This window comes from Myotis daubentonii, chromosome 15, assembly GCF_963259705.1.
Source record: "Myotis daubentonii chromosome 15, mMyoDau2.1, whole genome shotgun sequence".
In the NCBI taxonomy this organism is placed as follows: domain Eukaryota; kingdom Metazoa; phylum Chordata; class Mammalia; order Chiroptera; family Vespertilionidae; genus Myotis; species Myotis daubentonii.
In genome coordinates, this window is record NC_081854.1 from 8,192,806 (window position 1) to 8,216,194 (window position 23,389).

General features: G+C 53.6%; 1 protein-coding gene across 1 annotated transcript; it reads right to left on the reverse strand.

Annotated features, from left to right (window-relative positions):
• Positions 1-6,138: 6,138 nt before the first annotated feature.
• On the reverse strand, positions 6,139-21,569 carry RCN3 (reticulocalbin 3). The gene is made up of 7 exons (XM_059665410.1): positions 21,358-21,569; positions 20,657-20,904; positions 18,448-18,650; positions 17,178-17,350; positions 12,398-12,458; positions 7,286-7,485; positions 6,139-6,653 (listed from the first exon to the last, which is right to left on the reverse strand). The coding sequence occupies exons 2-7, from the start codon at positions 20,896-20,898 to the stop codon at positions 6,546-6,548; spliced, it is 987 nt and encodes a 328-aa protein (XP_059521393.1). The 5' UTR covers positions 20,899-20,904; positions 21,358-21,569; the 3' UTR covers positions 6,139-6,545.
• Positions 21,570-23,389: the final 1,820 nt, after the last annotated feature.

Genomic DNA, 23,389 nt, shown 5'->3' on the forward strand with positions numbered 1-23,389 from the left:
TGACAAATGGAACATAATGAAAGCATAGTGATTCATCACAAAAACAATGTCATTATGTATGTGTTTTCCGATGGTCTTAGGCGACCCCTGTGAAAGGGTCGTTCGACCCCCAAAGGGGTCGCGACCCCCAGGTTGAGAACCACTGATCAGGGGCGTCGCTTTAACAGGCTAAACAGGGCCCCCTCCCCGAAAGGACATGGTGGACCCTGTGCACCGGCGAAGCCCGCGGGGTTTTGAGTTGTGCCAAGTGTGAAGCCTGTGAGGAGGCCGGGAGCCCAGGAGGAAGCCAAGCTCCGAGAGAATGCCGCAGGCAGGCGCCTGGAGAAGGTGGCAGGAGCCCGGAGGGGGAGGAGGAGGAGGAGGAGGGGAGAGCAAAGGCCTGGAGGCGGCAAGGACTGCGAGGTCTGAGGGCAGAGCAAGTGAGGGGGTGGGGGGCGCCTGGTACACCGGCCTGGAGTGCCCACCTGACCAGGAGAGCTGGTGCTGCCCTGAAGCTTTCTGTGTAATGACAGTTTAATCACAGCCTCCCTGGGCCGCATGGAAAACTAGAAAAAAAAGACAACACGCCTGCCTCCTGGGAATGCTGATACCTGGTCCGTCAGGCCTTTCCCCACCCACATGTTTTTCAACCCAGGTGGGAGCTCAGCGCACAGCCTGCCCTGTCAGTCATGGTCAAAGGGCTTCTCATCTAACACCCAGATGCCATTCCGAGGGCCAGGAAGTGTCTGTGTGGCTGCTGTTCGGCTCAGCCCCCTCTGGTGCAAGACCCTGGTGCTGAAGGGGAAGGTTTCAGGGGGAGGGTGGGTGGGGTCCTCCTCACACCCTGGGAAGCCCCCAAACCCAGTGTTTGCTCCCCCAGACACTTCTAGAATCTTCCCTTGCCCGGCCAGTGTGGCCCAATGGTTGAGTATCAAGCTATGAACCAGGGGGTCACAGTTTGATTCCCGGCCAGTGTCGCTCAATGGTTGGGTATCGAACAACGAACCAGGGGGTCACAGTTTGGTTCCTGGCCAGTGTGGCTCAGTGGTTGGGTATCGAACAATGAACCAGGGGGTCACAGTTTGGTTCCAGGCCAGTGTGGCTCAGTGGTTGGGTATCGAACAATGAACCAGGGGGTCACAGTTTGGTTCCAGGCCAGTGTGGCTCAATGGTCGGGTATTAAACAATGAACCAGGGGGTCACAGTTTGGTTCCCGGCCAGTGTGGCTCAATGGTTGGGTATCGAACAATGAACCAGGGGGTCACAGTTTGGTTCCCTGTCAGGACACATGCCCAGGTTTCAGGCTTGATCTCTGGTTAGGGGGCGTGCAGTAGGCAGCCAATCAGTGACTCTTGTCACTGATGTTTCTAACTTCCTCTCTGAAATCAATAATAAATAAATATATTTTTAAAGGAATCTTCCCTTGGTCCCTATTAGTCCTCATACCCCCTCTTGGGGCCCCAGTCCCTGGAAACTGGCCCAGGTGCCTCTAACATTCAAGGAGCCCTTACCCTGTGAATCGACAGTCTCCGGAATCCTTGCCACACTTCTGGGATAGGGAAGCTCACACCCATTTCCCAGAACAGCCCACTGAGGCTCAGAAGACAGCTTGCCCAAACTCACACTGCTCAAGGCCTCGCATAAGCCAAGTTCACTCAGAGGTCTGCCACCTCCAGAGACACCCACCCCAGGCTTGGCTCTGCCCTTCCCCCCATCCTTTCTACCCTTCTCCCAGGTATTCCCAGTTTCACCCCACAGACCTCTCCACCTTTATACCCAGCCCACTCTCAGATCCCCCTCCCCTACACACCCCGAATCCTCATCTTTCCCAAGCGCCCTCAACCACCCCTGAGTCCTTCCAGTTTTTTCTCTCAGATCCTCAAGGTGTCTAATCTAGTTCCTGTGTGCTACGGACTCCCCCCTTAACCCGAAGAACTTCTAGGCTTTCCGCCTGGCACCTTTATTTCCACAAGAAGCCGAAACCCACATCTTCTATTCACAGGCTATTTGTGAGAAGCGGGTAGGGAGGTGTCAAGGTCTTTCCTCCAGGAAACAGGTTTCCTTTAAGGTTTCACCGTTAACAAGAGCCCGGCTGATGTGGTTCAGTGACTGGGTGTCCACCCATCAACCAGGAGGTCACAGTTGGAGTCCCAATCAGGGCACATGCCTGGGTTGTGGGCTCAATCCCCAGTCGGGGGCGGGCAGGAGGCAGCTGGCCAATGATTCTCATCAGTGATGTTTCTATTTCTCTCTTCCTTCTCCCTTCCTGTCTGAAATCAATAAAATATATATATATATATATATTTCAATGTACAAAGGTAACAGGGAAAGGAAGCAGTCTTGGCCGTCGTGGCTCAGTTGACTGGGCAGCGTCAGGTGCACCAAAGGGTTGCTGGTTCCATTCCTGTCAGGGTACATATGGCCGGTTGTGGGTTCGCTATCACATCACATCAATGTTTCTCTCTCCTTCTCACTCTAAAAATAAATTTTTAAATCTTAAAAAAAAAAAAAAAAAAAGAGGAAGCAAGGCAGACAGGAGAAGAGAGACAGGAAGTGGACACAAATCTTGTCTTTTCTCAGCAGAGGTTCCCGAGACACTGGTCTGAGTTGAGAGCAAGAAGTGGGCATGCCTGCTGGTGCGTCTCAGCACCCCCCCCCCCCCAGAGCTGTAAGACAGCTGCAATTGCTCTTTCAGATGTTTAAATGGGGAGATTTATTCTGGGAAAAGGACAACCGCATGGACAGGGAGCAAATCCTTGCTTGCCAGGGGAGGGGGAAGGATTGGCTATGAAGCTGGGGGTTGGCATGAGAATCTGGGGTGGAGGGGAGGGAGCTGTTCTGTGCTGTCGCATGTGCTGGCACCTTCCATGCAGCATCGTTTCTTTATATAAAAGACCAGAAACAGCCTAAATGCCGGTTAGCAGAGAACTGGTTAAATAATCTATCTTAAAAAAAAAAAGAAAGCTATCTAGGGAAGTAGTTCTCAGTTGTTAAAAAGACAAAGGAAATGAAGACATTCTTTTTTCTTTTCTTCTTCAAAGTGTAATCTAGGTCACTATGATCTCTGAGAGAGGAAGGGAGGGGAAGAGAGAGAGGAGCATCGATCAGTTGCCTCCTGGGTGACTGGGGATCGAACCTGCAACCTAGGTATGTGCCCTGACCTGGAATCGAACCCACAACCTTTTGGTGCACTGGGCAACGCTCCAACCAACCAAGCCACCCACTGGGGGCGAAGACATTCTTCATGGACTAAGCTGAAATAGTCTTCAAAATATATATTTCAGCCCTAACCGGTTTGGCTCAGTGGATAGAGCGTCGGCCTGCGGACTGAAGGGTCCCAGGTTCGATTCCGGTCAAGGGCATGTACCTTGGTTGCGGGCACATCCCCAGTAGGGGGTGTGCAGGAGGCAGCTGATTGATGTTTCTCTCTGATCGATGTTTCTAACTCTCTATCCCTCTCCCTTCCTCTCTGTAAAAAATCAATAAAATATATATATTTTTAAAAAATATATATATACTCTTCATTACCTCGATAAAAAGTAAGTAAATTTAAAATCGGAGGATTCTGCCTAAAAAAAAAAGATTGAGAAAAACAAGATTTGTCCCTTGCGTCAAGTATTTAGAAGGAACAGACCCAGGGACGCCCCTTCTTCCAGCCTCCGGTCACCCCCAATCTCTTTTCCAGTCACCACCTTCTAGGAACCACCTCAGCCAGCCTCAGCCTCCAAGATCAGCCAACGCCGGTTTTTTACCTTAAATAAACTCCTGTGGCCAAACAACTATGAGCCCCCAAATCCGTCAGAATCATTCCACGGGGGTGGAGGCTGCGGTCACCCATCACCGCTGGCCGTCCGGCCTCTGAGGGCCTCCCGCACCTACCTCTCTCCGGGCCTCCATGTCCACTGCGAGGATGTGACTCTCAGGGTGGGGGCCGCTGCTTCTGAGAGTCGGCCCAGAAGACGCGAGGGCACCCATAGCATCTCTTACAGATGCAATCCAGCGAGGGGCTGCGTGCTCTTCCAGGACGTGCCGGAGCCCTCCCCAAGTGGTGAGCAAAACTAGGGCCTCGTGGAAGCCGCCGTGGTCCCGGGGAACCAGAACCAGGCCCTTTGGACCTGCAGGTGCAGACCCTCAGCTCTGCGACTTCCTGCAGAACCACTTGCTGGTGAGCAGGTGAAACTCATCAAGAAGATGGGCCACACCTGCCTCACCTCCGCAGGCTGCGGGCCCCCAGGCTGCGCTGGGCAGGCGTCTCCGGGAAAGGCTCCCCCTCCAGCAGGACCAGGAGCCTGTGGAGCCCAGAGGCCTCTGAGGGGCCCCTCTGCATCCCCTGGTGTCTGGCTTTTGCCTGAGCCTCTCCCCGAAACTACTAGCCATTCTTTTAACCACCCTGAAGCCCTCTCCATGCATTGGACCAAATGGAAACAATTAAGCTTTTTTTTCAGGAAAAAAAAAAAAAGAGAGAGAGAGAGAAAAGAGAGGTAAAAATCTTGTCAATCATCTGCTATAATTTCTATTAAAAGAAGAAAAACAACTGGTATATATTTGCTTACATCTATAAATTCTTTCCGGAAAGAAACACTGGCTACTGCCCTGGCTGGTTTGGCTCAGTGGATAGAGCGTCAGCCTGCGGACTGAAGGGTCCTGGGTTCGATTCCCGTGAAGGGCACATGCCCGGGCTGCGGGCTCAGTGCCCCATAGGGGGCGTGCAGGAATGGCAGCCGATCAATGATTCTCTCTCATCATTGATGTTTCTGTCTCTCTCTCTCTCCCCCTCTCCCTTCATCTCTGAAATCAATAAGAATTCAAAAAAATAAAAATAAATAAAAAAGAAACACTGGCTACTTGTGCACTTGGTGGAAAGAAGAGTTCATTTCTGGTATCTAGCATCTTGTATATTTGGAAGTTTGTTGTCCTGCATGGCCAAAAATTTAAAATAACCAAAATGCAAAAGATTACAAAAAAAACTTGAGCCCTGGCTGGTTTGGTTCAATGGATAGAGCTTCGGCCTGCGGACTGAAGGGTCCCAGGTTCGGTTCCGGTCAAGGGCAGGTACCTTGGTTGCGGGCACATCCCCAGTGGGGGGTGTGCAGGAGGCAGCTGATCAATGTTTCTCATCGATGTTTCTAACCCTCTATCCCTCTCCCTTCTTCTCTGTAAAAAATCAATAAAATATATTTTAAAATAACTTGATGAGGTGTTGGGCAGCTTGCCATCGTAAGTTGTTCTGTAAAAGTAATTTGTTATCTTGTGTGAATATTACTTTGATTTTTTAAAAATATACAAATTTGCCCTGCTTCTGTATAAACCAGCTCTCCTTCTCCAACCACTAGGGGGCAGTATGTTATAACTAAAAGCTTGGAGTGGGACATTGGGATTATTCAAATTCCAACCCTTCCATGGATTAACAGTTATAAACTCTGGATAAGACTTAAATAATAATAAATAATAATAATAATAATAATAATAATAATAATAATAATTAAAGGCACTAGAAAGTGAACAGAAACAGGCAGGAACTGGAGGGGAACTGAAATTCACAAAAAGGAAAGGCAGTGGGTGACTTTCTCATCAGCACAGCTTTCAGCCTGGGGGCCAGTGTCTAGTTCACCCCCAGAGGCAGGTACAACACCCAAAGGGAAACCACAGGCTTCCTAGCCTGAAGCTCCACAGCAACAGGGAAGTGGGGTACACGCCAGGGGAAGAGAGAGCCAGCCGGCTGGTTCTCTCGCTGCCCTCACCGCCCACCCTCTCGCCACTCCAGCCACCCTGGGCCTCCTGCTGAGCCCCACCCACCAGGCCCTCTCCTGTCACAAGGCCTTTGCACCTGCTGTTGCCTCCGCCTGAGGCCCCCCCCCTCCCAGGGCTCACTCCCTCACGCCGTGTCCTCGGGAGGCCTGGCCCCCACCTGATGGAGAGCGTTGCCGCCACTTGCTGTGCGGAAGGCAGAGCTCTGTCTGGCTTGTTCGCCGCTGGGCGCAGGCTGCTGGTTCAGTTTTCATCCCCAGGGACGCCCTCGAACCTGCCAACACCCACAGCCGCCCCTGCAAACACTCCGTCCCCTCCTTCAGCATGTCCCCCCCACTCCTCACATGTTCCTCTCCAAGTCACGGTCCCCAGTTCCTCCCCCCGCCCCCCCACCTTCAGAAAAACACATGGAGGAGCCCAGCGCTGGGTTTTATTGCCCCCCTGCAGAGAGGGGGCTCCTGGCCGGTGCCCGTGGGGCCGGCAGGTGCAGGGCTGAGGCGGCGGAGGTCTCCTGTCTGTGTGTGAGGCTCGGACGTGGACTGTGCGGTGACCAGAGGGGCCGCGGGCTGGCTGGGAGGTCCTGCCGGTGAGAAGTGGGGGGCCCTCTCACTTCAGGCCTGTGGGGCCCTGGGGTGGGGACGAGAGGGGACGAGGTGTCTCAGGGAGGAACTTGCCCGGGTGTGTGTGTCCGTGAGAGCCCGGGCAGGCTGCGGGCTGTGTCTGCATCCCGCGGGCCGGACACGGAGGGGCCTGGCCATCGCGCCCCTCCCCTGGCCATCCCAGGGCCAGAGTCCACGGTGGGCGGCTGCGGCTGCGGCTCAGAGCTCGTCGTGGTGACGTGTCAGGTCCTCGCCGTAGTTGGTGGCCTGGCTGCCCACAAACATGTTCCAGTTGCCCAGGATCTCAGCCTTACTCAGGCGCCCGTCCTGAGGGAGGTCAGAGGTCAGCAGGGAGCTCAGTCCCCGGCACGTGAGACCCTCTCGGAACCTAAGTATGGCCCTCCAGTCCCTGTCCCCCTGTCTCTGGGTCCCTGTCCCCCACTATCTGGTTCCCCATCCCCCTCTCTCTGGGTCCCTGTCCCCCACTATCTGGGTCCCCAGTCCGCTCTCTCTGGGTCCCTGTCCCCACTATCTGGGTCTCTGTCCCCCTCTCTCTGGGTCCCTGTCTCCCACTATCTGGGTCCCTGGTCCCCTCTCTCTGGGTCCCTGTCCCCCACTATCTGGGTCTCTGTCCCCCTCTCTGGGTCTCTGTCCCCCTCTCTCTGGGTCCCTGTCTCCCACTATCTGGGTCCCTGCCCCCCCCCTCTCTGGGTCCCTGCCCCCCTCTCTCTCTGGGTCCCTGCCCCCTCTCTCCCTGGGTGTCTGTCCCCCTCTCTCTCTGGGTCCCTGTCCCCTCTCTCTGGGCCCCTGATCTCCTCTCTCTGGGTCCCTGTCCCCTCCTCGAGGTCTCTCTCTGGTCCTCCCTACCTCAGTCCCTCTCTCCCTTTCTCCAGGCCCAGCTCCCGGCCACGTGTGCACCAGGCGCACCCTCCCCAGCGCGGCCCACGCCCCATCAGCACCTTGTCCGTGTCACTCTCGTGCAGCAAGTGGTTGGCCTCCACCAGCGGCTGGTCCTGGGCGGGGGGCAGCACCCAGTGGCCCACCTCACTGCCGTCCAGCCGCCCATCGTGGTTCAGGTCCCGGAAGTCCCGGAACTGCTCCCGCTCCGTCTGCACCCAGGCCGGCTCCTCCTCCCCAGCCTCCGCCGAGTACAGGTCCGCTGGGGTCGGGCGAGAGGCGGCCACTCAGGGACTCAGGGCCCAGCCCGGGTGGCCTCGGACCAGGAGACCCAAGCCACCACCCCCCTCTCTTTAGCCTCAGTTTAAATGGGGTTAATAACAACACCCGTTTACAAGTGATCATTATGCTACACGTGAAATGGACTTGATCGACCAGTTAGTTTATTGGTCGACTGAACGATCAATCGATCAGACTGAGATCCAGGTGACACGCTGTGTGCACTGTGTGGGTCGGGGCCTGGCACACAGTAGGTGCTCCACGTGAAGGAGGGCGAGTGTCTGGTGGGGTAGCAGGGGCTGCTCTAAAGCTCACCTCACCCTGAGCACCTCCCCAGAGGTTGTTGGAGCCTCTCTTTTATTTATTTTGAAGGAGAGTTTATTGATTTTTAGAGAGAGAGGGAAAGAAACATCCATTGTCTGCCTCCTGCATGCCCCCACCGGGGATCAAGCCCGAAACCGGGCAGGTGCCCTGACCCGGAATGGAGCTGGCCGCCCTTTGGTGCCTGGGATGATGCCCAAATTGATATTTTAAGACATCAATTCATTGCCCTGGCCGGGTTTGCTCAGTGGGTAGAGCGTCGGCCTGCGGACTGAAGGGTCCCGGGTTCAATTCCGGTCAAGGGCATGTAGCTTGGTTGTAGGATTGATCCCCAGCCCTGGTTGGGGCGCCTGGGGAAGGCAACCAATTGAGGGGTCTCTCTCACATCGATGTTTCTCTCTGTGTGTCATTCTCCGTCCCTTCCACTCTCTCTAAAAAAATCAATGGAAAAATATCCTCAAAAGATTAAGAAAATAGCCATAACCGGTTTGGCTCAGTGGATAGAGCGTCGGCTTGAGGACTGAAAGGTCCCAGGTTTGATTCCGGTCAAGGGCATGTACCTTGGTTGCGGGCACATCCCCAGTGGGGGGTGTGCAGGAGGCAGCTGATCGATGTTTCTCTCTCATCGATGTTTCTGACTCTCTATCCCTTTCCCTTCCTCTCTGTAAAAAAAATTAATAAAATATATTAAAAAAAAAGATTAAGAAAATAATAATTTTAAAAAAGCAATGTATTGTTACACTTTTGGGTGTAATAAGAGATCCTTTGTTTCAATTATTTGGAAATGTTTGCAAAACTCCTGGTGCCCGGGGCTGCCTTGGAGCAAGTTCTCCACAGAGAAGATTCCCCCACATCACAGCCCCACAGCCTTTCGCCCCCGACAAAGCCCGTATTAGCCCCATGTCCCCTCCCCGGGAGCCAGGCCAGGGGCAGCCAGCACGGAGCTGCTTCCTTTTTCTCTTTAATGGTCCTAAGTCAGCGGTTCTCAACCTTCCTGATGCCACGATCCTTCAATACAGTTCCTCATGTGGTGGTGAGCCCCAACCATAAAATTATTTTCGTTGCTACTTCATCACTGTAATGTTGCTGCTGTTATGAATCGTCATGTAAATATCTGATATGCAGGATGTATTTTCACTGTGACAAATTGAACGTAAGGAAAGCATAGTGATTCATCACAAAAACAATATGCAATTATATATGTGTTTTCCAATGGTCTTAGGCGACCCCTGTGAAAGGGTCGTTCGACCCCCAAAGGGGTCGCGACCCACAGGTTGAGAACCACTGTCCTAAGTGATCATTCCTTTTTTTTTTTTTTTCTTAATTGATTTCACAGAGGAAGGGAGAGGGAGAGGGAGAGATAGGGACATCAATGATGAGACTCATTGATCAGCCGCCTCCTGCACGCCCCCTACTGGGGATGGAGCCGGCAACCCTGGCATGTGCCCTGACAGGGAATCGAACTGTCACCCCCTGGTTCATGGGTCGATGCTCACGCACTGAGCCACACCGGCCGGGCCTACGTGACCATTCCCTATAGGAAATGGCAGTGGTAGGTGGGAGTTGTGTGTGTGTTCCCACAACATAAAACTCACCATTCCTGACATTCACAATGTCATGCAACCTCCATCCAGAGCAGTCTCATCCAGCACCCCAAAGGACACCCCTTTCCCATTAAGCAGTAACTCCCAGGACCCCCTCCCTCCAGCCCCCGACAACCACTTAACCTACTTTTTTTTTCCAGTGGATTTTCCTGTTCTGGACACTTCATCTGAATGGAGTCGTACAATATTGTGGCCTTTCTCTTGGCACGATATTTTCAAATACCAGAACTTCATTCCTTTTCACGGGCAATAAATACCCAATTGCCTAGAATCAGTGATGGCGAACGTTTTGAGCTCGGCGTGTCAGCATTTTGAAAAACCCTAACTTAACTCTGGTGCCGTGTCACATACAGAAACTTTTTGATATTTGCAACCATAGTAAAACAAAGACTTATATTTCTGATATTTATTTTGTATATTTAGATGCCATTTAACAAAGAAAAATCAACCAAAAAAATGAGTTCGTGTGTCACCTCTGACACGCGTGTCATAGGTTCGCCATCACTGGCCTAGATCTACTCCCTTTGTCTATCCCTTCATCCATCTGTGTTGACTATACATGGTCCTATGTGGGGGGTGCTCCATTACCCCCACTTACAGATGGGGAAACGGAGGCTCAGAGAGGGTGAGGGACTTGTGTACGGCCACATGGCTGGGAGGGGGCAGGCGGCCAGGCAGGCTGGCTCTAGAACCTGTACCCTTAAGCACTGGGCACCCCCACCTCTCCTGACACCCCCCATCTGGGTTAGGACCCCCGCTGCCCCCACAGTACGCCTCCTTCATGCCCTTCCCCACCCCACTCAACAGGACAAAATTGCATTTTGGGGGGGATCCTGGGGTTCTGCCCGTGTCTCTGCCCGTGGAGCCCCACAGGGACCCTACGGTGTGGGTGTCAGGACAGAACCCTGGTCTGCTCGCCTGGACTCAAGTCCTGTCCCGCCTGACGAGCAGGCGGCCTCCTGGAGGGATTTTCCCTCTGTGCCTCTGCTTCCTTATCTGTAAAGTGGGGTAATACCCGTCTCGCGGGGTGGCCGTGGGGGTTAAATGAATTTACAAGACGTTAACCACAGTCACCGCAGGCTGCGCAGCTACTGTTATGATTCAGCTGTGATGCTCGAGTTTTTTCTTGCAAAAAAAAAAAAAGTTTCAGTCTTCTTCTCTCTCTCTAAAATCAATCGTAAAAGTCTGTTTAAATTATGCTTACATAAAAATGTCCTGCCTGCCTGCCTGCTGTTTGTTCCATGAAAACATTCTATAGAAAAATGTGTTCAACCTTTGAACAATTCCGCCCCGGCCAGTGAGCTCAGTGGTTAGAGCGCCGGCCCATGCAACCAAGGGTCAGGTTCCCTCCCGGCCCCTCCCCAGCCCCACTGGGGCGCGTGCAGGAGGCAACCAATGGATGTGTCTCTCTGACACTGATGTTCTCTCTCTCTCTCTCCCCCTCCCTCCTTCCCAAACACTCTCTCTAAAAAAGCCCAATGGAGTCTGGCCGGTGAGGCTCAGTGGTAGAACTCCGACCCAGGAACCAAGAGGTCTCCAGTTGATTCCCAGTCAGGGCACATGCCCAGGTTTCGGGCTCGATCCCAAATAGGGGGCATGCAGAAGGCAGATTAAAAAAAAAAAAATTGTGTTTTTTTTTTTAATTAAAAAATCACTGAGTTTGGCTCAGTGGATAGAGGGTTGGCCTAGAGCAGTGGTCGGCAAACAGAGCCAAATATCAACAGGACAACGATTGACATTTCTTTTGAGAGCCACAGTTTTTAAACTTAAACTATACAGGTAGGTACTTTGTTATTAACTTAATTAGGGTCCTCCTAAGGCTTAGGAAGAGCCACACTCAAGGGGCCAGAGAGCCGCATGTGGCTCGCGAGCCACAGTTTGCCGACCACTGGCCTAGAGTGTTGGCCTGTGGACTGTAAGGTCGTAGGTTCGACTCCCGCCAACGGCACAGGCCCGGTGTTAGGTCTGATCAAGCAATTGAACTGACCACCCCCCCCCCCGCCCCCGGCTTCTCAGGCCATTTCACTGTGGGCATTCCCTTTGCTGAGACCACATTTCACTTGTGGTGACCACATCCCATGACCTCCCCTCCGGGTCTGCACAGAGAAGTCTCCTCCCAGAAAAAGCCGCCAAAAGTCCTTTAAAGGCTCCCGGCTCCCGGCTCCCGGCTCCCGTCACTGGGGGCTGGAGCCATCCAGGTTCAGCCGCCTGGTGGGCGGATGACCAAGTAAATTCGTGATCCCTCACCAGCCTGGCCGCGTGCGTTCCTCCTTCGGGGACCAAACCCTGGTTGTGGGCTCAATCCCTAGTGGTGGTGGGGGGCGGATTTGGGGGGGGGACATGCAGGGGGCAGCCAATCAATGGTTCTCTCTCATCATTGATGTTTCCATCTCTCTCTCCCTCCTCCTTCCTCTCTGAAATCAATACGAATATATTTTAAAAATCAATGGAAAAATACCCACCCTCGGGTGAGGATTAACAACAACAGAAAAACTCGACAATTCCATACTCAATAGCTTTCCCCTTAACTAATTTCTTTGCCCCTGGACAGCAAGGACGGAGGCAGGTGCTATCCCAAGCAAACGCAGCCAGAGCCCCGTTCCTGTAGAAACTCCGGACCCTCCCAGGAAGGCACCTACTGTGTGACAGTCCCTGCTGCATCCTCAGCCAGGCACACTCAGTGTGTCCCGGTCCTGGCCCACACAGTAGGTGCTTGGTAATGTGTGCCGTGGTCTGGCGTACAGAGGGTATCCCATAAATGTTTCCCGGGCCTCGCCCAGAGTAGGCATTTGATAAAGATGTGCTGGGGGCGGGGACTGGCACAGAGTAGGCGCTCAACGAATGTTTGGTGGCGGAATGAACTCAAGCAGCGCCCCTGCCTCTGTTCTGTCACGGGAGATGATGCATTGGGCTGCCCCCCGGGCTAGGAGGGCACAAGCGTCCTCAGGGGGAGTCTCGGGTCCCACTCACCGATATACTCGTCCACTTGGATGTAGCCATCTTTGTTCTTGTCCAGGTCCTCCAGGGTTTCCTGGGGAGAAAGAGGCATCAGGGCTGGACCCCTGGGGTCAGGACGTGAGGTTCTCTCAGGGGATCTCATTGGGGGTGGCTGGGGGGCCAGGCCTTGGAGCAGAGCAGTCTCAACAGGGCATTACTGTCCCCAAGGGCATGTGGGAAATTCGGGGGCTTTCTGGGGTGCCACGATAATGCAGGCCCCACCTGCACTTAGTGGGGGGGGGGGCTGGGACCCAGGTGTCCTGATGAACAGGTTGGTCCACCCAAGAGCGATCTTGCATCCCTAACTTTCTCATGCCCCAGCCCAGACTTTCCAAGGGCAGAGGCCTCTTTCCCTTTAAAAGGCGGAGTCTAGCCTTGGCTGGTTTGGCTCAGTGGATAGAGCCTCAGACTGAGGACTGAAGGGTCCCAGGTTCGATTCCAGTCAAGGGCACATGCCCAGGTTGCAGGCTCGATCCCCAGTTGGGGGTGTGCAGGAGGCAGCCAATCAATGATTCTCTCTCATCATTGATGTTTCTCTCCCTCTCTCTCTCTCCCTCTCCCTTCCTCTCTGAAATCAATAAAAATATATTTTAAAATAAATAAATAATTTTTTAAAAAGGCAGAGCCTAGACCAGTGATGGCAAACCTATGACACCCGTGTCAGAGGTGACACACGAACGCATTTTTTTGGTTGACTTTTCTTTGTTAAATGGCATTTAAACATACAAAATAAATATCAAAAATATAAGTCTTTGTTTTACTATGGTTGCAAATATCAAAAAATTTCTATATGTGACATGGCACCAGAGTTAAGGTTTTTCAAAATGCTGACACGCCGAGCTCAAAAGGTTCGCCATCACTTGGTGTACTTTTTTTTTTTTTAAATATATTTTATTGATTTTTTACAGAGAGGAAGGGAGAGGGATAGAGAGTTAGAAACATCGATGAGAGAGAAACATCGATCAGCCGCCTCCCGCACACCCCCCACTGGGGATGCGCCTGCAACCAAGGTACATGCCCCTGACCGGAATCAAACCCGGGACCCCTCAGTCTGCAGGCCGACGCCCTACCCACTGAGCCAAACCGGCCAGGGCAGTTGGTGTACTCTTTGACACACTTTCCAAACCTCTGCTCTCAGCGTTTTTCCCTTCACTTCTTGAGCAAACAGCTTCCGTTCCTCATTTTCGCATTCACACTCACGCCCTGTGAGGCAACACAGCACCTGACACTCCAGCAAGTCTTCGAGCAAAGGCGAGCTCCAACGTTTGAGGGTTGACAGATGAAACACAGGATTCTCCGTTACATTCGACTTTCCCAGGAACAACAAACCACTGTTCAGTATAAGTCTGTCCTGCACAATATTTGGGATCTGCTTGGAGGACAGGGTGCTGAGTTACTTCACTTTCAGATATATCTTTTTTTTTCTCCGGTAAACGTATGTTCCAAATAGTATGTGAGATATACGTATACCAATCCCAAATACTGTGTGGGCTATACTTACACTGAAAGTTTTATTAATTTTGTTACAAATTCAAGTGTAATTGAGTGCCCTGTGTTATTTGCTAAATCTGATAACTCTAAAACACATGCTGAAGTTCTTGTTAGTTATTATAAGTGGCTTTCCTTTCGTTCCTCTTTTATAGTACAATTTGGGCTCATACTCATGTTCTGAAATCTGCGCATGGAGAGGTTACGCTCACCGTCCACGGATGTGAGTGAGGACAGCAGAGTTTAGACTAGGGCTTGGCAAACCTTTTCCATAACGGGCCAGATCCTATATAACAGTGGTCGGCGAACTCATTAGTCAACAGAGCCAAATATCAACAGTACAACGATTGAAATTTCTTTGAGAGCCAAATTTTTTAAACTTAAACTATATAGGTAGGTCCACTGTTATTAACTTCATTAGGGTGCTCCTAAGCTGATTGAGGTACGTTCGCTGAGGTCGACCCCTTCCAACTCTCCCATCCACACTCGTCTTGCACGCTCGTTTCGTCCATCTCCTTTCCGAAAACCGACTTCTGCGCATGGGCCACGAAGTTTCAATCGCACTGTACGTGCGCACCTAAACGTGGTATTTTGTGGAAGAGCCACACTCAAGGGGCCAAAGAGCCGCATGTGGCTCGAGAGCCGCGGTTTGCCGACCACTGCTATATAATAAAAGGCTGATATGCAAATTGTCCGAACGGAGAAAAGGCTGGTCACGATGACACACACTGACCACCCGGGGGCCGATGCTCAATGCAGGAGCTGCCCCTGGTGGTCAGTGCCCTCCCACAGGGGGAGCACCGCTCAGCCAGAAGCCAGGCTCATGGCTGGCAGTGCAGCCCTGGTGGTTGGAGCTTCTCCCACCTCCGCCTCCACCTCCATGGCCTCCACCTCCACGGCAGCGCTAAGGATGTCCAACTGACAGCTTAGGCCTGCTCCCCGGGCCTAAGCCGTCAGTAAGACACCCTCCAAGGGCTCCCGGACTGCGAGGGCGCAGGTCAGGCTGAGGGACCGCCCCCCAGTGCACGGATTTCATGCACCGGGCCTCCAGCAGTAAATGTTTTTGGCTTTGCCTGCTGTACAGTCTCTGTGGAACTGACTCAACTTTGCAGTTGGACACGTGTAAGCAAATGGGCGTGGCTGTGTTACAATAAAACGTTACTTGCAAAAACATTCTGTGGGCTGGATTTGGCTACAGGTTCTAGTTCACTGGACATGGGTTCTAGTCTGCGGACCCCTGGTTGAGGCCATGGATTCAAGGGTCTAGGTTCAAATCCAGGCTGTGCCACTTCTCATCTGGGGGATCCTGGGAGAGTCACCTCTTTGTGCCTAGATATCCTTATCTGTGAAACAAAGATGACAGGCCACCCCCATAGGGCTGCCACGGACAATTAAGTTGAGGTAACGTGGGCTTGCACGGCCCATATGGCTCCGTGGTCGAGCATCGACCTATGGACCTGGAGATCATGGTTCAATTCCGGTCAGGGCACATGCCCGGGTTGTGGGCTCGATCCCAGTGTGGGGCGTGCAGGAGGCAGCCGATCCATGATTCCCTCTCCTTGTTGATGTTTCTATCTTTCTCTCCCTCTCCCTTCCTCTCTGGAATCAATCAAAAAAAAAAATCTAAAAATAAAAAATAAATAAATTGAGGCAATGTGCCCTAGCTGGTGTTGCTCAGTGATTAGAGAATCGGCCTGCACACAGAAGGGTCGCAGGTTCAATTCCCGGTCAAGGGCAGGTACCTGGGTTGCAGGTTTGATCCTTGGCTCCAGACAGGGTGCTTGCGGAAGGCAACCAATCCATGTGTCTCACATCAATGTTTCTCTCTCTCTCTCTCTTTCTCCCCCCCCCCACTCTCTCTAAAAATCAATGGAAAAAATATCCTTGGGTGAAGATGAACAAAAAATGAATAAAAATAAATTGAGGTAATGCAGGTAAAGGCGTTAGAAGGGCAGCTGGCACACAGGACATGCTCAGTCAGGGCTTGTTAAATAAATCTTAACTCGGGAGAATAAGGAGGTGTCACACTAAAAGAGGGACATTGGGCCCTAACCGGTTTGGCTCAGTGGATAGAGTGTCGGCCTGCGGACTCAAGGGTCCCGGGTTCGATTCCGGTCAAGGGCATGTACCTTGGTTTCGGGCACATCCCCAGTGGGGGGTGTGCACGAGGCAGCTGATCGATGTTTCTAACTCTCTGTCCCTCTCCCTTCCTCTCTGTAAAACATCAATAAAATATACTTTATTTATTTATTTTATTTTTTTTATATTTTATTGATTTTTCTACAGAGAGGAAGGGAGAAAGATAGAGAGCTAGAAACATCGATGAGAGAGAAACATCGACCAGCTGCCTCCTGCACACTCCCCACTGGGGATGTGCCCGCAACCCAGGTACATGCCCTTGACCGGAATCGAACCCGGGACCCCTCAGTCCGCAGGCCGATGCTCTATCCACTGAGCCAAACCGGTTTCGGCAATAAAATATACTTTAAAAAAATAAAATAAAATAAAAGAGGGACATTGGGCTTGCAGGCTGGGGCGTGTAAGGGGTTAATGCCATCTCTCCTCTCTGATCCCCAGGATCCAGCGATTCTGACTCTGTAACTATTGACACTGACTCTGTAACTATTGACAGTGTGTCTAAAACCACTTAAGGAGCATTTACCCCAGGGCCAGTGTTACAGCGCTACAGGCATGAGCTCATCTAGTCCCTATTAGCACCCTAGATAGGGATCATTATCAGCACCATCACTTTACAGATAAGGAAATTCAGGTCCAGAGAGGTTAAACAACTTGCCCCAGGTCACACAGCCAGGAACAGGAGGGCTGGGATTGGAAACCAGGCCTCTGGCCTCAGGGCCCTGGATCCTGACAGCTTTGCCAAAGACCCTCAAAGAAGGGATGGAAATGGAGACATGAGAAAGGGGTTATCTGTGGGGACGGGCCTGCGGGCGACAGGCTAGGGGACATGGGAGAAAAGCAGATTTTTCACCTTTTTTTGCATCTTTTGGGCGTTTAACCACATCAATATGTTACCTCTTTGAGAGATACATACAATTACACTTTTAAAGTAGTTTGTGCAGAGTTAGGCATGGCAGGAGTGGGTACAGATCCTTTCACTAATGGTGACACCGGGGGTCAGGGTGGGATGGGAGATGTCACCCTCCATTGACCTGCCCTTGTGTCCTGGGTTTCCTGGGGAAGGTGCCAGGGGGACCAGGGGACAGGAACTCCCAAGGGAAGCGCTGGCAGGCCGGCCCTCACTCACAGCCACCACGATGTCCCGCATGTGAGGGAACTCCTCTGGGTGCAGGAAGGCTGTCAGCTCCTCCCGGGTGGCCATCGAGTCCCCGTCCTGGTCCGCCACCCGGAAACGCCGCTCGTCCCGCGCCAGCATCTTCTTGTAGGTCTCTGCGTCCTCCACATCGTGGAATTCCTCACCTGGGAAAGGAGGGGTGGCTGAGATGTGCTTTCATGGAGGTACCAGGTGCGCTGAAGAGAAAGACAAAGGGATCTAACTGGCCGGAGCTGGGGGGGGGGGCGGGGGGGGGGCGGGCAGGGCAGGGCAGGCAGACCTCCACTGCATTCATCATACACAATACATATTCATTATGTGCATATATCTGCTACCTTGCAGTAAGAGCTGATTAGATGCTCAGCTCTTTAGCTACAATATGGGGCACTGAACCCTCACAAAGAGGGAGCAGAGTTCTTCAGCTTATTCTCACTTTGTGAAGGAGAAACTGACGCCCAGAGAGGACATAACTCCTCCAAGGTCTCACAGTCAGGAATGATGGGCTTTGAGTTCACACTGGCTCTCGGGGGGGCCCCCCAGTCATGCTCCGATGCAGTCGGTTATACTGCCTCCGGCTGCTGGGCAGAGAGGAGGGGAAGGGCACCTTCAGAGGGAACGGAATGTGCGGAGTGTGGAGGTTTGAAGAATGTGGTGAGTTCGGGGAAGTGGCAGATCCATTTGGCTGGGGCAGAAAATGCAGAAAAACAAAGCTAGAGGGTAGGCCAGGCGGGGCTGAGGAGCTGGGACTGTCTCCTGGGGGCCCAGGGAGTCATGGGGGGCTGCCGGGAAGGTCAGTGTGGTGGTGTGGAAAGACCCCTCTGGGGAGATATGAGGGACAGGCTGGGGCGAGGGTACAGGAGGGAGAGAACAAGAGCTAGAGGGGCCCAGGGCTGGGCATGGGGACAGGGAGGAGGGAACCCATTGATCATCCGGGAGGGTAAATGGCTTTGGGATTCTCAGGATCAGAGGTCAGAGGTCAGGGGCATGGAAGGTAGATGTCCCAGGTCAAGGATCTGAATCCCCAGGTCCCAGAGTTATAGAGGCCGTGGATGGCACAATGAAAAGCCAGAAATCCGGGATCAGAGGTTTCAGGGTAATGGGGTCTTAGGAGTAGACCCTGGTCAAGCATCAGGGGTCAAAGGTCAGAGATTCTGGTAATGGGCTAAAGGTTCTCACTAGTAGGGGTCAAAAAGGTCGGGGTCACGGTGTAGGTGAGCAGCAGAGGTCGGGGTCTCCCGCATACCAGGCGCGTAGTAGCCATAGGTGGCATTGCGCAGCTCCTCCCAACCCACACGCCCGTCGCCGTCCGTGTCGTACGTGTGCCAGGCCGCGCTCACCGAGTCCCGTATGTGCCGCTGCTGCGTGTGTGCGATCCACGCGCGGAGCTCGGCCAGCGACACCCAGCCGTCCCCGTCCCCCGCGCGGTCCATGCGGTCCACGATGCGCCTGGGGACCAAGGCGGGGAACACGTCAATCTCGGGACCCGCCTACCCGGGGGGCATCCCGCCGTCCAGGCTCCGCCCCTCACGCGATAGCCACGCCCCCTGGAGACACACCTCCTACTAAGAATAAGGTCCAGAGTCGCCCGCCAACTGGGGGAGGCACATGTCAATCCTGAGGCCACGCCCCCTCAGGGCTCCGCCCCCACGCGATCCGCCCATTCCGACACCCAGCGGACCTATGATTGGCGCTGCGGCCCAAGACACGCCCTCCGCTCTGGCCCCGCCCCTCGACCTGCCGCGTTCCTCGTCCCGCTGGTCCTAGTTGGAGTGGAGACAGCGGGAAGGGCGTCACGCTGCACCCCGGCCCGCAGGACTCCTGCCCCAAGGCTGCCTCTAGCAATAGTCTCAACAGCGAAACATTAAAAGCAAAAGCCGGCCTCTGAGCAGCTGACAAAGCCACACCCCCCTCGCCGCCTCAGGCCCCGCCCTGTCCCGCCCCTCTCCCTGGCGCTGCCAGTTTTAGGACCCTCCCGTCGAACCCGCCTCCCGCTCCGCCTCCTCCCTGGACGTGCCGGTCAATTTCAGGCCCCTCTCCCCCACGTCCTGCCCCTTGATGCGTCCTCTACCCTTTTCCACCCGTGACCAGGCATTGACCTAGGTCCGTCCATCACCCGCAACCTCGCGGGCTGGCTTCCCCCGTCCCCTCCTCGTGCTCCGGCGGATGCTGTGCACTGTCCCCCTCCCCACCGGCGCATGTCAAACCCCGGTAGGTCCCACCTCACACCCCGTGTCTCAGGTCTCCCCAGTTTGGGTCCGCGCCCAACCGCTAACCGAGCGCTCCAGGAGCCTTATCTGTCAACTGTCCCTAAGCCCCTGCGACCCGGTCGCCAGGGTAGAATTTGAGTCGGTCCTGCTGCCCCTTCCTGGGCCAGGCAGTCTCTGCTGGGATCCGTGGGGGACGGGCTTTGTCCCCAAGACTCTCACACACGCTCTACCCTGAGCTTTGAGCTGTTGTTAGCAGCGTGGGCTCCACAGCCAGATACTCCAGGTTCAAATTCTGCAGCCTCCTCTTACTGGCTGTGTGACTGTGGGCAGGTCACTAAACCTCTCTGTGCCTCAGCTTCCCCCTCTGTGGGGAATATATTAGTTAACCCTTGTAAAGCCCTTAGAACAGTGCCTGGCATTGCAGTAAGTGCTATGCTGAGTGTGTTAGCTTCTCACTGCTTTTCACAATCTCTCAGCCAGAGGCCTGGCGGCAACAGCTATCTCCACCCTGGTCTGGGCGCCATCGGCTCTGCAGTCGCTTCCTCGCTGGGTCTAGTCCAGCGGTTCTCAACCTGTGGGTCGCGACCCATTTGGGGGTCGAACAACCCTTTCACAGGGGTCGCCTAAGACCATCGGAAAACACAGATAGAATTACATACTGTTTTTGTGATGAATCACTATGCTTTCATTATGTTCAATTTGTCACAATGAAAAGACATCCTGCAGATCAGATATTTACATGACGATTCATAACAGTAGCAACATTACAGTTATGAAGTAGCAACGAAAATAATTTTATGGTTGGGGGTCACCACCACACGAGGAACTGTATTAAAGGGTCGCGGCATTAGGAAGGTTGAGAACCACTGGTCTAGTCTATTCCCCCAAAAGGAACCTAAGGGATTCCATTAAAATCTAAGCCAATCACATTCTCCCTCTAAAGCCCTCCCCATGGTTCTCATCTTATTCAGAGAAAAAGCGTAAATCTCCACTATGGCCGCAAAGGCCCCGCACACCCCTTTGTTCCCTTCTCGGCCGCCACCAGCCTCTCTCTTTGCTCATTCGGTTCCATCCACACGGACCTCGCTGTGCCTCAAACACATCAGGCCTCAGGGCCTTTGCACTTACTGTCTCTCGGCCTGGAGTGCAATTCCCACACATACCCACACAGCCCGACACTACCGCCCCTGACCTCCCTGTCCTAAATGACAACCCTCAGTCTTCCAGCCCCCCTCCCTCTCCTACCCCAGACGGGCTTGGCTTTCTTCTGGGCTGAGTTGGTCGAATTCCTTGGCCACCTCTCGTCCCAGGAAAGCCTCGTGGTCGTACTGGAAGTTGCCGTGGGCGTCATCGTGAGCCGCCTCGCTCAGGGGAGCCTGGTGGTGCACCCTTCCCTGGCCGTGAGGGCCGGCCTCGGGGGAGGGCTTCCCCTGGGCCCCGGGCCTGAGCAGCAAGAGCAGCAGCAGAAGCGACGGTCGCCACATCATCAGGCCCTGAGGAGCGGCGGAGGCTAGGAATCAGGGGTCGCGGGGGGGGGGGGGGGGGGGGGAAAGACAGGGACCAGACCGGAGGGTGGGGGAGGGGAGACCTAGAAAAGCACAGTGATGGATGGCAGCTGGCCGCAAAGTTTTGGGCTCAAGAAGGATTGGGGTGGGAGGGGAGGGTTGGGTTCTCAGAAGTAAAACCAGCTTTGGGGGAGTCCTAGGGAGGGGGGGGGGTGGCCCGGAGCTGCAAGAGGTGGGGGGGGGGATTGAACCGGGAGACGTGGCTCGCTTCCCACGCAAAGTGTGGGGCAGGGTCGTGGCTCAAAAGAGAGAAATCATGCAAGTTCCCAGGCGTCGTTTGCAGCCTGGACTCTAACCCACGACCCGAGCGGCCCCCCCGGGCCGGCCACCCGCCCCCCCCCCCCCCCCCCCGGCCGGCCACCCGCCCTCGCCTCCGTTTACCGGACGATCCAGCCTCACGGTGTTCTCCAAGCTGCGCTCCGGGTTCTCCAAAAAGATGCCCGATTTGGCTGCTCTCCAGCCAGGCCCCGCCCCCCGACCAATGCCGGGAGGGGACCCCGCGGGGCGGAGCGGCAGAGTGTCCGGCGGGCCGCGGGCGCCCTCGCCACGTCCACAAAGGAGAGCTCGCTCCCCGAGTCCGGCCTCGCCCCTTCCCAGGCCGGCGGGGTGGGTGGGGGACGCCGGGTGACGCGGCGGCGGCGAACTACAACTCCCGGCAGGCCTCGGGGCGCCCAGCCTACAACTCCAGTTGTGGTCGCTCTAAAGCCTCATGGGAGGTTTATTTTTATCTCCCTTTGTTTAAGAAAGAGGGGAACCCAGGGGCAGAGGAGCCAGCCTCTCCCCTGATAGAGGGGACAACTCTTTGTTGTTGCTGCTGGTGAAATCTAGGATTAGCACAATTTTATTTTATTTTATTTTTTTAAATATATTTTATTGATTTTTTACAGAGAGAAAGGGAGAGGAATAGAGTTAGAAACATCGATGAGAGAGAAACATCGATCAGTTGCCTCCCGCACACTCCCCACTGGGGATGTGCCTGCAACCAAGGTACATGCCCTTGACCGGAATCGAACCTGGGACCCTTGAGTCCGCAGGCCGACGCTCTATCCACTGAGCCAAACCAGCTAGGGCTTTATTTTATTTGTTAAGATTTTTATTGATTTCAGAGAGGAAGGGAGAGGGAGAGAGAGCGATAGAAACATCAATGATGAGAGAATCATTGGTCGGCTGCCTCCTGCCCATCCTACTGGGGACCAGGCCAGAAACCTGGGCATGTGCCCTTGACCGGAATGGAATCGAACCCAGGACCCTTCAGTCTACAGGCCGACAGCTCTATTCACTGAGCCAAACCAGCTAGGGCAGTGGTCGGCAAACTGCGGCTCGCAAGCCACATGCGGCTCTTTGGCCCCTTGAGTGTGGCTCTTCCACAAAATACCGACTTCTGCACATGGGCCACGAAGTTTCAATCACATTGTAAGTGCGCGCCCGCACGTGGTATTTTGTGGAAGAGCCACACTCAGGGGGCCGAAGAGCCGCATGTGGCTCACCAGCCGCGGTTTGCCAACCACGGAGCTAGGGCGAGGGAACAACTCTTCTGCTCCACGAAAGGAGTCAGGTCAGACTCCAGCCAAGAATTCCTCCAAATGTTCTGGCCGGATAGCTCAGTTGGTTAATGTTGTCCCATCCCCGGTCAGGGCACATACAAGAAGCAACCAATGAATGCATAAATAACTGGGAAAACAAATCGGTGTTTCCCTCTCTTTCTCAAATCAACAATAATATTTTAATAAAAAAGCTGTGGTACCTGTACACTATGGAATACCATGCAGCAGTAAAAAAGAAGGATCTCTTACCCTTTGAGACAGCATGGCGGGACCTGGAGAGTATTGTGCTAAGGGAAATAAGCCAGTCAGAGAAAGAGTAGTATCACATGATCTCATTCATGTGTGGAATCTCATGAACAAAATAAACTGATGAACAAAATAGATCCAGAGACATAGAAGCATGGAAGAGACTGTCGAATCTCAGAGGGAAGGCGGGGGAAGGTGGGAAGAGATGGACCATAGAACTTGTATGCATATATGCATAACCCATGGACACAGACAATAGGGTGGTGAAGGCCAGGACAGGGGGCAGGGGCGAGCTAAAAGGGGTCAATGAGGAAAAAAGGGAACATATATAATAATTTCAACAAAGATTTTTTAAAAATAAAAACTGTTTTCTTTCCACTCTAAAATACTTTTTTTTTTTAAGTTCTCAAAATGGCTCGGTGGGTGTGCTCAGTGGTTGAGCATCGACCCATGAACCAGGAGATCACAGTTCCATTCCTGGTCAGGGCACATGCCCAGGTGCGGGCTCGATCCCCAGTAGGGGGTATGCAGAGGCAGCCGATGGATGATTCTCTCTCATCATTGATGTTTCTCTCTCTTTTCTTCTCCTTCCCTCTCTCTGAAACCAATGAAAACACATATTT